Source organism: Equus caballus, chromosome 30 (genome assembly GCF_041296265.1).
Source record: "Equus caballus isolate H_3958 breed thoroughbred chromosome 30, TB-T2T, whole genome shotgun sequence".
Taxonomy (NCBI): domain Eukaryota; kingdom Metazoa; phylum Chordata; class Mammalia; order Perissodactyla; family Equidae; genus Equus; species Equus caballus.
The window spans coordinates 36,773,362-36,784,426 of NC_091713.1; the positions used below are offsets into that span (position 1 = coordinate 36,773,362).

General features: G+C 58.0%; 1 protein-coding gene and 1 long non-coding RNA gene across 9 annotated transcripts in view; one reads left to right on the forward strand and one right to left on the reverse strand.

Moving 5' to 3' along the window:
* Positions 1-1,297, reverse strand: part of KIF21B (kinesin family member 21B) — a 47,725-nt gene extending 46,428 nt beyond the window's left edge. For all 6 annotated transcript variants that reach the window (XM_070256061.1, XM_070256060.1, XM_070256059.1 and 3 more), the window contains exon 1: positions 977-1,297. In XM_070256061.1, the coding sequence (XP_070112162.1) occupies positions 977-1,017 (41 nt within the window). In that variant the 5' untranslated portion in view covers positions 1,018-1,297. The remainder of the gene's footprint in view (positions 1-976) is intronic.
* Positions 1,298-1,442: 145 nt separating this feature from the next.
* Positions 1,443-10,356, forward strand: LOC138921606 (uncharacterized). Of its 3 annotated transcripts, none has more exons than XR_011434307.1 (3): positions 1,443-1,629; positions 4,673-4,790; positions 6,648-7,371. It is a non-coding gene; the product is annotated as an uncharacterized lncRNA (long non-coding RNA). The 3 variants fall into 3 exon arrangements; XR_011434308.1 differs by lacking the exon at positions 6,648-7,371 and adding an exon at positions 10,125-10,356 and having other exon boundaries at positions 1,446-1,629; XR_011434306.1 differs by lacking the exon at positions 6,648-7,371 and adding an exon at positions 5,700-6,572 and having other exon boundaries at positions 1,446-1,629.
* The last annotated feature ends 709 nt before the right edge of the window (positions 10,357-11,065 follow it).

The window sequence follows — 11,065 nt, forward strand, 5'->3', positions numbered from 1 at the left end:
ACCACCCAGATAACCTACAGACCTGTCTCAGAGACCCACCCTAGACCCGGACCCTGCACCCCACCCCCATCACCCAGGGCGGGGGCAGAGATGGACATTCCTCTCCACAATCCCTGCCTTGGTGACCAGCCCCAGCTTGGTGCTCTCCCCACTAAGGGACCCTCTCAAAGAGAAACCCCAAGACAACAACAGGGAGCGGTGGTGTGATGCGAAGCATCTCCATGCAGCACAAAGGACACTGACGCCTCAACTCTGCGGTGTTTCCTGCCTGCACGTCTGTGCCCCACTCCCAGGAGAAGCCCCCAGCCACGTCCCCTCCCCACCCCAATTCTGTCAGGACATCACTGCAAGTCCAGATAAGTCCATGCAGCCCTCCTGGCTCCATTTCATCGGCCAGCCTGAGGCTGGGGCGTCAGCGTCACACCCTCCTGCCCTCAGCGAGGCAGAACCGTAGACGCACCTCCTCCTGCCTCCTCCAGCCCCATCTCCTCCCGGGACGGGGCCAGCAGGGTTCTCTCCAAAAGCCCTTGGCTCCCCGACCCCCACGAAGGCCACGGCCCCCTCCCCGCCCTTCCGCTGTCCCCGTCTCGATCTTTGTCTGCAGAACCCTTTCTGGGGGCGGGTGTGCTGCCTTCCTAGGTGGACCCAGAACGCAGAACCATCCAGAGGGTGCATGCGGGGAAATTCTCCCCGTCTGCAGGATCCCGGTCCGAGACAGCAGCCCCGTGGGGAGGCGAGGAGGAAACACACAGACGCTCCGGCCTGGGCCAGGGCTGGGTGTGAAATACCGGATTTCCTTGTTTATTCGATTTTCTCATCATTAAGGGCTCCCAAGAGGGGCCCGAAATTACCACCCAAACCAAATCCCCTCCAGCAGCCGGCGAGGCCGCCGCTCCCCGCTTCCCGGGCGCGGGCCGGGGCCGGGGGCCCCGCCAGACAAAGCCGAGCCCCCGCGCGCACGCCGCCGCGGTCCTACCTGACGGCCACCTTGACGCAGCAGTCCCCCTGGCCGGCCATGGTCCTCCGGGCTGGGCGCGGGCGCGGATCAGGGGCGGGGGTCCGGCGGCAAATGCCCGGGGCAGCGGCTGCGGCGGCTGCGGGAGGCGCGAGCGCTGCAGGCGGAGGCGGCCGCGGCGGCCGGAGGGGACATGCTCGGACGCAGGCGGAGGGGCTCAGCGGCGGCCGGGCTTGGGTCCCCGGGGCCGGGCGCGCGCGCCTCCTCGCGCCATCGCGCGGCGCGGAGCCAGCAGAGCGCGCGCGGAGCCCCCGCGCTCCCCACGGCGCGGCACGCGCCCAGCCTCCCGCCGCCGCCCGCCGCCGCGCCAACAAAGGGGCGGGGGCCGGCCCGGCGCAGGGCCCGCCCCCCGGGTCGCCAATCCCCGGCCCGAACCGGCGGCGGGGCGGGACCCGGGCCTTTAAAGGGACCTCTTGGCTCGCGTCCACCCGCTGGCTGGGGGGCCAGCGGGACCGGAGGGTGGGGAGGGGCGCGGGCCGCCGGACTGGCCACGCCGGGGCCTCGGCCCGGAGTCCACAAGCTCAGGCTCCCGGGGACCCGACTCATGAAGGCGGAAACTGGGACGCAGAGAGGGGAACTGGCCAAGGTCACACGGGAGCTCGCGGCCAGCGTGGGTAAGAACCCCGGCCTCCGGGCCGAGCTTGCCCGGAGCCTCCCACAGCCATTAGCGGTTTGTGTTTTGAAAGCACCAGGGGAGCTCCCGTTCTGCATTTGTTCCAGAGAATTGCCAAGCTCGAGGGAAGGCGACTCTTGCTGATGTCTAACTGACATCACCCCCGCCTGCACCTTGCGGCATGGTAAAGTTCATCTCTCCGTGGATTCCCCAGCCCAGACGGGCCCTCCCTTCTGCTGGACCACTAGGGCTCCAGGGACCTTTATGACCTACAGGCGACCCCATTGGCTCACACTTTGCTTGTTGTTGCCGTGGGGGCAGAGGGTCAGTGTGGGAGGCCTGAGCTGCTCAGGAGAGATGAGGGAACGAAGGGGCCACTCAGCTTGGACACCTGGGTAGAGGCTGGGGGCTGGGTGGGCGGGGCAGCGGGGCAGGAGTGCAGTGCCTTTATATGGACGTAAAGGACAGGGGAACCCTGGGGACGTTAACCTCAGGGCAGTGATGGAGGAGGCCCCGGTGGGGGAAGTCCGTTCTCTTTCCACCCGTCTCCCCGCTCTGAGCCCAGGCACCTTCTCCCTGCCCCCCAGCTCCCAACATTGGGGCCATTCACAGGGCCCCTCACCAGCTGCCCTCCCTTCCCTCGCTTGGACCAGCTCGCTCCCCTGGAAAGAGCCCAAGAGGAGGACCCAGCTGCAGCTCCAGATGTGGAGGGAGCTCTGGGGGGGAGGGGAAGACGGGGGTCTGACTCCAGGTGTCTTGCATCACCCTCGGATGATGAAAGCATGTCAGAGATTCTGGCAAGGATGTGGGTTAGGGTCTGAGGAGGCATCTGTGGCTCCTCCTCCCCTTCCCTCCACCGCCCAGCACCCCATCCAGCAGCTCACATCCCTGTTTGGTTTGACCTATTAAGGTCAGACCAAAACCAAAGATAATTCCAAGGGCAAATTTCAAGGGCAAATGAACGCCCTCCTGCCATCCTGATGGGGGAGATAGGTGCCCCCAGGGCGAAGGAGGGGAGGAAGGAGGTCCTGGTGGGATCCTGCACCTATTATTAGCATTTGAACCCTAGAGGACGCTCTCTCTGGGGCCAGAGGTCAGGAGGCCAGCAGAGTGTTGAGGAGTCAGCTTTTGGGCACTCTCTCCCCGTTTACCAACCAAAATAAAACATTGAGGAGGAGACTGACATTGATGGGCCCTCTGCATGAACAAGGCTCTTTATATGCATATCCTCATTTCTTTCGCATCGCCTTGTGAGCCCGACTCTAGTAGTCTTTATAGTTTTGCAGATGGGGACACTGGGCATATAGGTAACAGACCTAGGATTTGAACTCGTGCACCTGGTCCCAGACTCCACACATTGTGTCCAAGCTGCAGCCCAGGGGGAAGGGAGCTGGGCCGGCGCTGGCTTCTGCTCCAGGTTCAGCCCTTCCGCATGATAATGCTGCATTTTGCAGAGCTGCTCCCCCTCCTGCCAGACTCTGGACTTCTCTGGGGCCCAACTCTGTTTTCCTGCCTTCAGGAGGTCCCCTCTGACTTCCGAGAGTAGGTGACCCTTCTGACTCACAGCCTCACTGCTGGGAAATGGCGCCAGAGCTGCTGGCCCAGCCCCTGCCTCCGCGCCACAGGGTGTCAAGCCCGGAGAAGCAGGGAGGCCCGTGGGCTGGAAGCTCAGGTCTCCTAGAGCTCAGGGCCTCAGACAGCTATGCCAGCCACCGCAGCAGCTCCGTCCTGGGCCACCAGGGAGCAGCAGGGCAGCTGGGTGTCCAGACCCTGACTCCTGGGTGCTGCTGCCCAGAGGGGAGGAGGTGATGGGCATGAAGGTCAGATGGGGCTCCAAGTGGGAGGGCTTAAACCGCAGCTCCAGGGGACTTAGGGTAGCTGGTCAGAGGAAGCCCAGGGTGACCCCTTCAGTCTCTGTCCAGCTCCAACAGGGCCACCGCTTCCTCTCTGTGGTTTGTTCTCTCTCCCATCCCCCCTCCCTCCTCCCAGCTGCCCTTCTGCTTTCCTGCCCTCCGTTCCCAAACCTGCAGTTTCTCCCGATCAGCTGCCTCTATGCGACTCTCCCCCAACCTCGACCCTTTCCTCTCTGCCTGGAACAGGCAAACGCACACACACACAGCACATGCAGACACATACACGCACACATGCACACAGATCCACATCCACAGACACGTGCATGTGAACACATTCCCCCGTGTTTGGCCCTGAGCCCCCTAATTGGACTGGAGTTTGAGCCCCAGCCCTTGTCCTCAGCTGAGGCCCTTCCCCCAGGCACGTTGGGGCCTCCATCATCTCTCCTGACGGGAGCCGTGGGCGTCTGGGCAGATGGGAACCTGGAGGAGTTGCAGGGGGGCCTCTCCAAGGCCGGAAGCTCTCACGGCCCTGTGGTTAGAATACTCCAGCAGTGACTTGGGGCAACCATCTGAGGTCTCTCAGGCACAGCCTAGCTCTCGACAGCAACACTATGGTGACAAACCAGACACCTAGGAGACACCCTCAGGCCTAGAAGGGTCTCCAGAGGGGCCAAGACTTGAGTCCCCTTCCCTTTTATCTCCTTTGGGGTTGGCACCAGTCATTGACATTTGCTGAAAGCTCTGGGGTGGACAGTCCAGAGTTCTGGACCTCCAGTCCTAGCCCCCAGCCCACCCCAGCAGCCATGCTCTGTTCGCCGGGAGAACAGGCAGGCGTTCACCCATCCTGCCGGCGGATGGTCAGGGCCCCCCGTGGACGGAGCCCACTTCCGCCTGGCACCAGCAGCTCTGGACTCCACAGAGGGTCTGTCGGGGTGCAGACTCAGAGATCTGAGCTCGGGTGCGGGCTTGGCCTGACTTCCTCTGTTACAGAGAGAGACAGACAGCCGTAGAGGAAACCAGAATTTGTTATAAATAGCTGGGAGGAGAGAGAGCGGCTGTGGATGACAAACACCCCGTCAGTCTTCACAAAAAACAAACAAGCTATTTTTGGTTTCCAGCGTTACTGAGGATTTAATTAATGCTCCGTATACCCTCAAACACGGGCTTTTCACCCACACCTCTACCCTGCAGTGACGTCTGACAGTCCTGGGACATGAGGCAGGAGCAGGTGCGGGCTGTCCCCCATGTCCCGGAATCCGGGAGTCGGAGAGAACCCTAAGATCATCTTGCTCCACAGCTCCATTTTCAGGTGAGGAAGCTGAGGCCCAGAGAGGGAAGGACACGTGTCCACAGTGGCACAGTGAGCTGGAGCTGAGCGGGGCCTGGAGCACGTGCCCTGCAGTCCGGAGCAGGCCGGTTTCCACGGCGGCTGGGGAGGCCCTGAAGGCCAGCCGGCCGAGGCAGGGCTTCTACCCTTATAGTCTGGGTGGAAGTGAAGTCTGTGCAAAACAACAGACAGCCCAGAAGCCGAGCTGTGGGGTTCCGAGTCACAAGCTCTGGGTTCCTATCCCAGCCTGCCTCCACCTCGCTGTGTAACCCTGGGCAAGGCGTGTCACCCCTCCAAGGTCAATCCCCCCCAAAATGAGGGTGAGCACCAGACCTCGTGGCAGGGCTGTTATGATGCGGGAATGAGGTCACTGGGTCCGGCACCCAGCACCACGCTCTGCACAAAGCAGATATGAAGTTCTTTCACAATTCCACTGGATTCCCTGTCCCTTCTTCAAGGGGCCCCCGTCCTCTAGCTGGACAGAAGGGTGAGTTTGTCCTCAAGATGCCCCTTGAGAGATGGGACATCTCAGAGCTGAGTGAGAAGGAGCCTGGGTGGGGGAGCTGTGGCGACGATGTCTGCCCCGCCCAAGCGATCACTGTTGACCCAGGGACGCAGGAGGAGGCGGTTTCCAGCCTCCGCTGGCCCCTTAGTGATGGGGCCTTGGGAGTGGGGTCAGAGTTTGCAAAGCAGGAAGGAGCTGTGGCATGCTGGGTCCCCGCTGGACACAAATGCCACCGCTCCCAGCCTCGTGGGGGGCTGTCTGGAGGGGCATCTCAATTCTCTTTTACCTGCCCTACGTGCTACCCTGTGCCAAGGGTGTGACAGTTTTCTCATGGAATCCTGACAATGATCTGTGAGGTCAACGCTCTCATTGTCTCCATTTTGCAGAAGAGGAAATGGGCTCAGAGGTCACTTGGCCGGTGCAGGGGTCACTAATGCCACTGACCAGGCGTTTCCGGCTCTCAGCCTCTGACAGGGCAGGACTGCCTGTCCTTGCTCTGATGCCTGTGGCCACGGGACTTCTCTGACCAATGAAACGTGGGCAAAATGGACGCGTATCACTTCTCGTGGAAGCTTTACGAGCCACTGGCCCCCTCACACAGTTTCATGTTGTTTATAGAGCGTGAGAAATAAACTTCTATCGTGTGAAGTCAGTGAAGTTACGGGCTTATCCGTGACCTTGGCATGGCCCGCCCTACCCTAACGGACGTAGTTGGTAAGGGGCAGGGCCAGGATTCAGAGCTCTGGTCTGTAAAGATACCCAAGGGCGTCCCAGGACTCTCCCTGTCTGTCCAGTGTCTCCTGTACTGGCTCCCCCTCTGGGTTCTGATCTCCTGGGCTGCATGGAGCCCTGTGGGGAGGGAAGAAGCGGGCAGGCAGCGTCTCTGCCTGCATCCATCTCCATCCCCACAACTTGACTACGATTTTACTGTGTTCTCAGATTGCTGGGATTGGCTAGACGAGCATGGGTTTGTGTGATCCCTGTGAGGACTTGGGGTCTTCTGGTCAGCTGTGACGCCCAGGGTCCTCGGGGGACCCTCTGAGAAGTAATTAGAAAATTGCAAGGGCCTGCCAGTGGCACTGCCCGTTGCCTGCCTAGGAAGCTGTTCTCAAACAGGGTGTTAGCACACACTCCTGGTAACCCCCAGCTCAGACTGGTCCTCTTCAAGTCACTCATTCCCTTGGGACTCACTTCCCTCTCCATCAAATAGAGCCACTACAGTGGGCTGGTAACCGCCCCGAGATCCTGGGGGAAGCCAATATTGGATCATAGCGATCTTCTCAGAGGCAAGTGCAAAGAATTAACAGATACCATTTCTGACCGTTGTGCTAAAGGCTGCAGGTCCATGCTGGCATGGGGTGCGCGGAAACACCCTAGGAGGTAGGAACAATTATCGTCTCCACAAGACAAAGACACCAAGAGTGGCCCAAGGTCACACCATGGACGGTGGAGCAGGGTTCAAACCCAAGCAAGCAGATTTCTGGTTTCATCCTGTGTTGGAAGGAAAAGGATGGATCTGGGCTGGGGCAGCTGCTTTGCAGGGCCACACACGGACTTGAGTATGAGTCATGGCACAGCCCCAAAGTGGAAACCAGTGGCATGTCCATCCACAGAAGAAGGGACGGCCTGTGGTACATCAAGCAATGGAATACGATTCAGCCATAAAAAGGAAGGAACTGTCAACATATGACACAGCATGGATGGACCACAAACTGATGATGCTGAGTGAAAGGACCCAGACCAAAAATGCACACGCTGAATAATTCCATTGACGTAGAGTCTAGAAAATGCAAACCGACCTGTGGTGTCAGACAGCAGATCAGCGGTTGCCTGGGGGTCATGGGAGAGGGAGGCAGGGGCAGCACACAGACTTGGGGGGCAGAGCAGGGGTTGCTAACAGGCACCAAGAAAATGTTTTGTGGGGTGGATGTATCTGCTCTCTTGGTGGCGGTGGTGGTTCCATGGAGATATACATCTTTCAAAAATAGATTGTACACTTTGAATATGTGCAGTTTATTATAAGTTAATTATAACTCAATAAACTGTTTTTAAAAAAGGTGACTTGCTCCAACGTCTCTGCTTAAACAGAGCTGCAGAGCGGCTGATGACTTATCCTGGGTCCCTGGGACAATTAACCGGAGTCCCGGCCACCTGAAGGGTGGCTGAGCCCTCTCCCCTGCCCCATGTGGCCTGTGGGCTCATTGAGGGACCCCCTCCCCCTGCAAGGGGACAGAGAGTAAAGTGGGCATTCAGAAGCAGAGAGAGGACACGAGAGGAATGAGCAGGGGGCCAGGCTAGGAAACCAGACAAGAGAGGGAAAAAGAGATGAAGCCACAGGCCTGGGGACAAGGAGAGAGGAGGGAAGGGGGCGGAGACACTCCCCAGACCCGGTGAGGAGGAGGGGACCTCCCAGGCAGTCCCAGGCAGGGCCCTCCTCCTGCTTCAGATGCTCCCAGGGGAAGCCCTTCCCCCGATGAACTTAACAAAGAGGCCCCGCCCTGCCAAGGAGCTATTGATTTCCAGTCCCCAGAGATGCATCATTTCCTTGGATTTTAATAGATATTTGCCTCTGCCAGACCCTGCAGAGCAAACTGCCAGCAAATGAGCATTTAACACTTCAAAAATAGGAGGAGATGGGGGGCAGGGTGTTGGAGACGGGCGAGGGAGGGGGTGGAGGGACATCACCCAAGATTAACCTCTAAAGTGCTGGCTATCCAAAAATGCAACCAGACTGTGGATTTGATGGGGCAGTAATGAATGCCAGCCCCTGAGGCACTCTGTGCTGGATCTCACAGGACGATTGTAGGAGAATTTCAAAGGCCCTTTGACCATGACAGCCGCACTGGCCGAGGTGATAGAATCTCTTGAAAAATTAATGTGTGTCCTCTCCCCCCCGACCCCCCCGGATTTCCTGACACTTGTACCAGTCAACAGAGAGACACAGCTTTGAGGAGCCTTAGGATGGTCTCGTGAGAGTGCCGAGAAGCTGGAAGAGAGCTTGCTTTTCTTTTTATCTCCAAACTCACTCGGCTGGAGGATCCAAAGAGGAGGCCAGGAGTGAGGGAGTGGAGCAGAGTTTTAAGTCATAACCCCAATTAGAAAGAACCCTGCGGGAGAGGGCTGTCATCTGTCCCTCAGCCCTGCCCCGTTGGGCTGGCAGAGGAGAGAGGAGATGGGGGCCCAGGCCTGGGAGGAGGTCAAACCCCAAGACTAGAGGACCAGACGTGGGGTGCCTTGGAGAGACAGGCAGCCTCGGATAGTGTTGCCGCCCAAAATTGAGGCTCTCTTGTCTGATGTGCATAAAAAAGGCTAATTATTATGGCATCAACTTTTGGGGAAAGAAATCAGCTTTATTTTGCAAGATGGATCTGCAAGGAGACGGGGGGCATGTGCCCTCAGATCTGTCTCCGGGATCCAGGGCTTGGGGCGAGTTTATAGGGTGAAGGGCAGGGTGGTCTGCAGTGTGGAGACGGATGATTGGAGGTGAGGAGAGGAGAGGTGACTGACGGTCTGCGCAAGCATAGTCAAGCTTCATGCCTCTTCATAGGACGCACAGTGACAAATTGGCGGCATTACCATGATATGAGGGTGGTGTTTTTAGCTCCTTAACGTCAAGAGGGTCACTGATGGAGCATCTGCGCAGGCCCCGTTGATGGGTTGGTGGTCTCAACCGGCCTGAACTGGACCAGGGGTCTCAATTCCCGAAAAATCACTCTTAAGTACTCTGTTGATAAGATGGGGTCAGTTGAACTGGTCCCAGAGGGTCCGCGGTTACAATTATGCTGGCGCTGGGGCAGCTGGGCACCCACCTGCAGACCACTCCTCACGGTCATGGAGTGGGCCTCGGCCTCCCCTCCCCGAGGGGTCACCTCAGCAAGGATGGGTGCTGAGATGACAGGTGCTACGTCCACTTCGGTCTGCTCGCTGCCCAAGGACACCCCCATGCAGGATGCCCACCCCGGTGAGCCCTCACCCAAAGCAATTCGTGCCATCAGGACACGTATAAACTGCCCCAAACAAAAGGCAGGCGCCCTGCTCCCCAGAGGGGCAGTGGTGGTCCTCGGGTGGCGCTGGGCAGTGGGGAAACCCACCATCATTGTAGTGGGTTAAATATAAAATTGACAAAAGGGATAGAATATTGGCAATTTCAAGTGATTCAATGGAATATGTGCTGTTCAGCAGTTTATTGGTGCATTTGCCCTCCCTCTCTCCCTCCTTCTTTTTTCCCTTGCTGAGGACACAAAGGTAAAGAAATCCCTGCCCTCGAGAGGCATACCTGGAAAAAACAAAGTATAACCTCCGACTTCTGATACAGTGTAGCAAAGGCCATGATAGAAGGTATCCCCAGAGCGCTGAGGAGGAAGCGGCATCCGAGGGAGCTTCCAGACCAGAATGGCTGTGCGGCGGTGCAGAAAGGCACAGAGTGGAGGCAGGAGAGCGTGCAGCCTGTGCAAGGGGGGCTGGGTGGGTTAGGGTTGGCTGGTGCTGGCAGGATGTGGAAAGGGTCTGGGGCCAGATTAATAGGGGTCGAGGTGGGGATTGCGGGGGTGAGGGGATTGGCGTGCGATCCTCACAGTAATACAAAAGTCAGCAGCCCAAGAACAGCGTGCAGGCTCCTGTTAGACCCCTGGCTTCACTGCTTGTTTGCGATTCACATAGCGTTTCTGAACCCCGGTGTCCTCATCCCGGGAGGGGACTGACAAGAATGCCCATTCTGTAAGTGATGTTGCAGACGCTAAGTGAGGTATTGCATTGAAGGCACTTAATGAACAGGGCTTGACCTACGTTCGTTATCATTTATTGTTCTACAGATGAGGAGACCAACGGCAGAGACATTTTAAAAAGAAGACCCAGGGACCTGCCCTGTGCTCAAGTGGTTAGGTTCTCATGCTTGCTTCAGCAGCCCGGGGTTTCGTTGGTTCGGATCCTGGGTGTGGACATGGCATCACTCATCAAGCCATGCTGAGGTGGCATCCCACATGCCACAACTAGAAGGACCCACAACTAAAAATACACAACTATGTACTGGGGAGCTTTGGGGAGAAAAAGGAAAAATAAAATCTTAAAAAAAATAATAAAAAGAAGACCCAGCTAGAAGTGGCCATGAGTCTTCTTCAGGTCCAGGGGGAGCACTGCTTCTCGGGGGACCCTGCATATTTCGAGGGTTCCTCTCTGGAGCGTGGCTGGGGGGCTGGGTCTCCTCCTGGCTCTGCTCACTGACCTGGTGACGTTGGGCGTATATGTCTTTCCCTCTCTGGGTCTGGTTTCCTTCCTCACCACCACGGAATCTCCTCTTCTGTGCATTTTACTTAAACAGCAACTAGTTCCCTGTCCTGAGGCCTCTGAAGCCCAGTGTTGGCCCCGCAAGGTACTGCTCTGACGTCTTATCGTTCTCAACTGGTGTCCATCGCCAGCATTATATTCCGACTCCGCATATTTATGGCAAATTTCTGTTTAAAATGCTCCTGGCCTTGGCTTCCTAAACTGGATTTTAAGTTCCATTCGGGGGACACCGTTGTATGGCAGGAGAAAGAAGCAATGGAATTAGGAAGCCCAGGGACAAATCCCAGCTCTGCCACTTCCCAGCCATAAGACCTTGCCGCTCGGTGGCCTCGTCAGTGAAATGCGAGTGGGACCTGTGGTGGGGTGGGCCGTCACCTGGCGCCATAAGCTGTCAGCCCCAAGGCAGCAGAGACATGTTGCTGGGATCAGATGCCAGAAGAATGGGGGTCAATATCCGCTCTGAATTGGC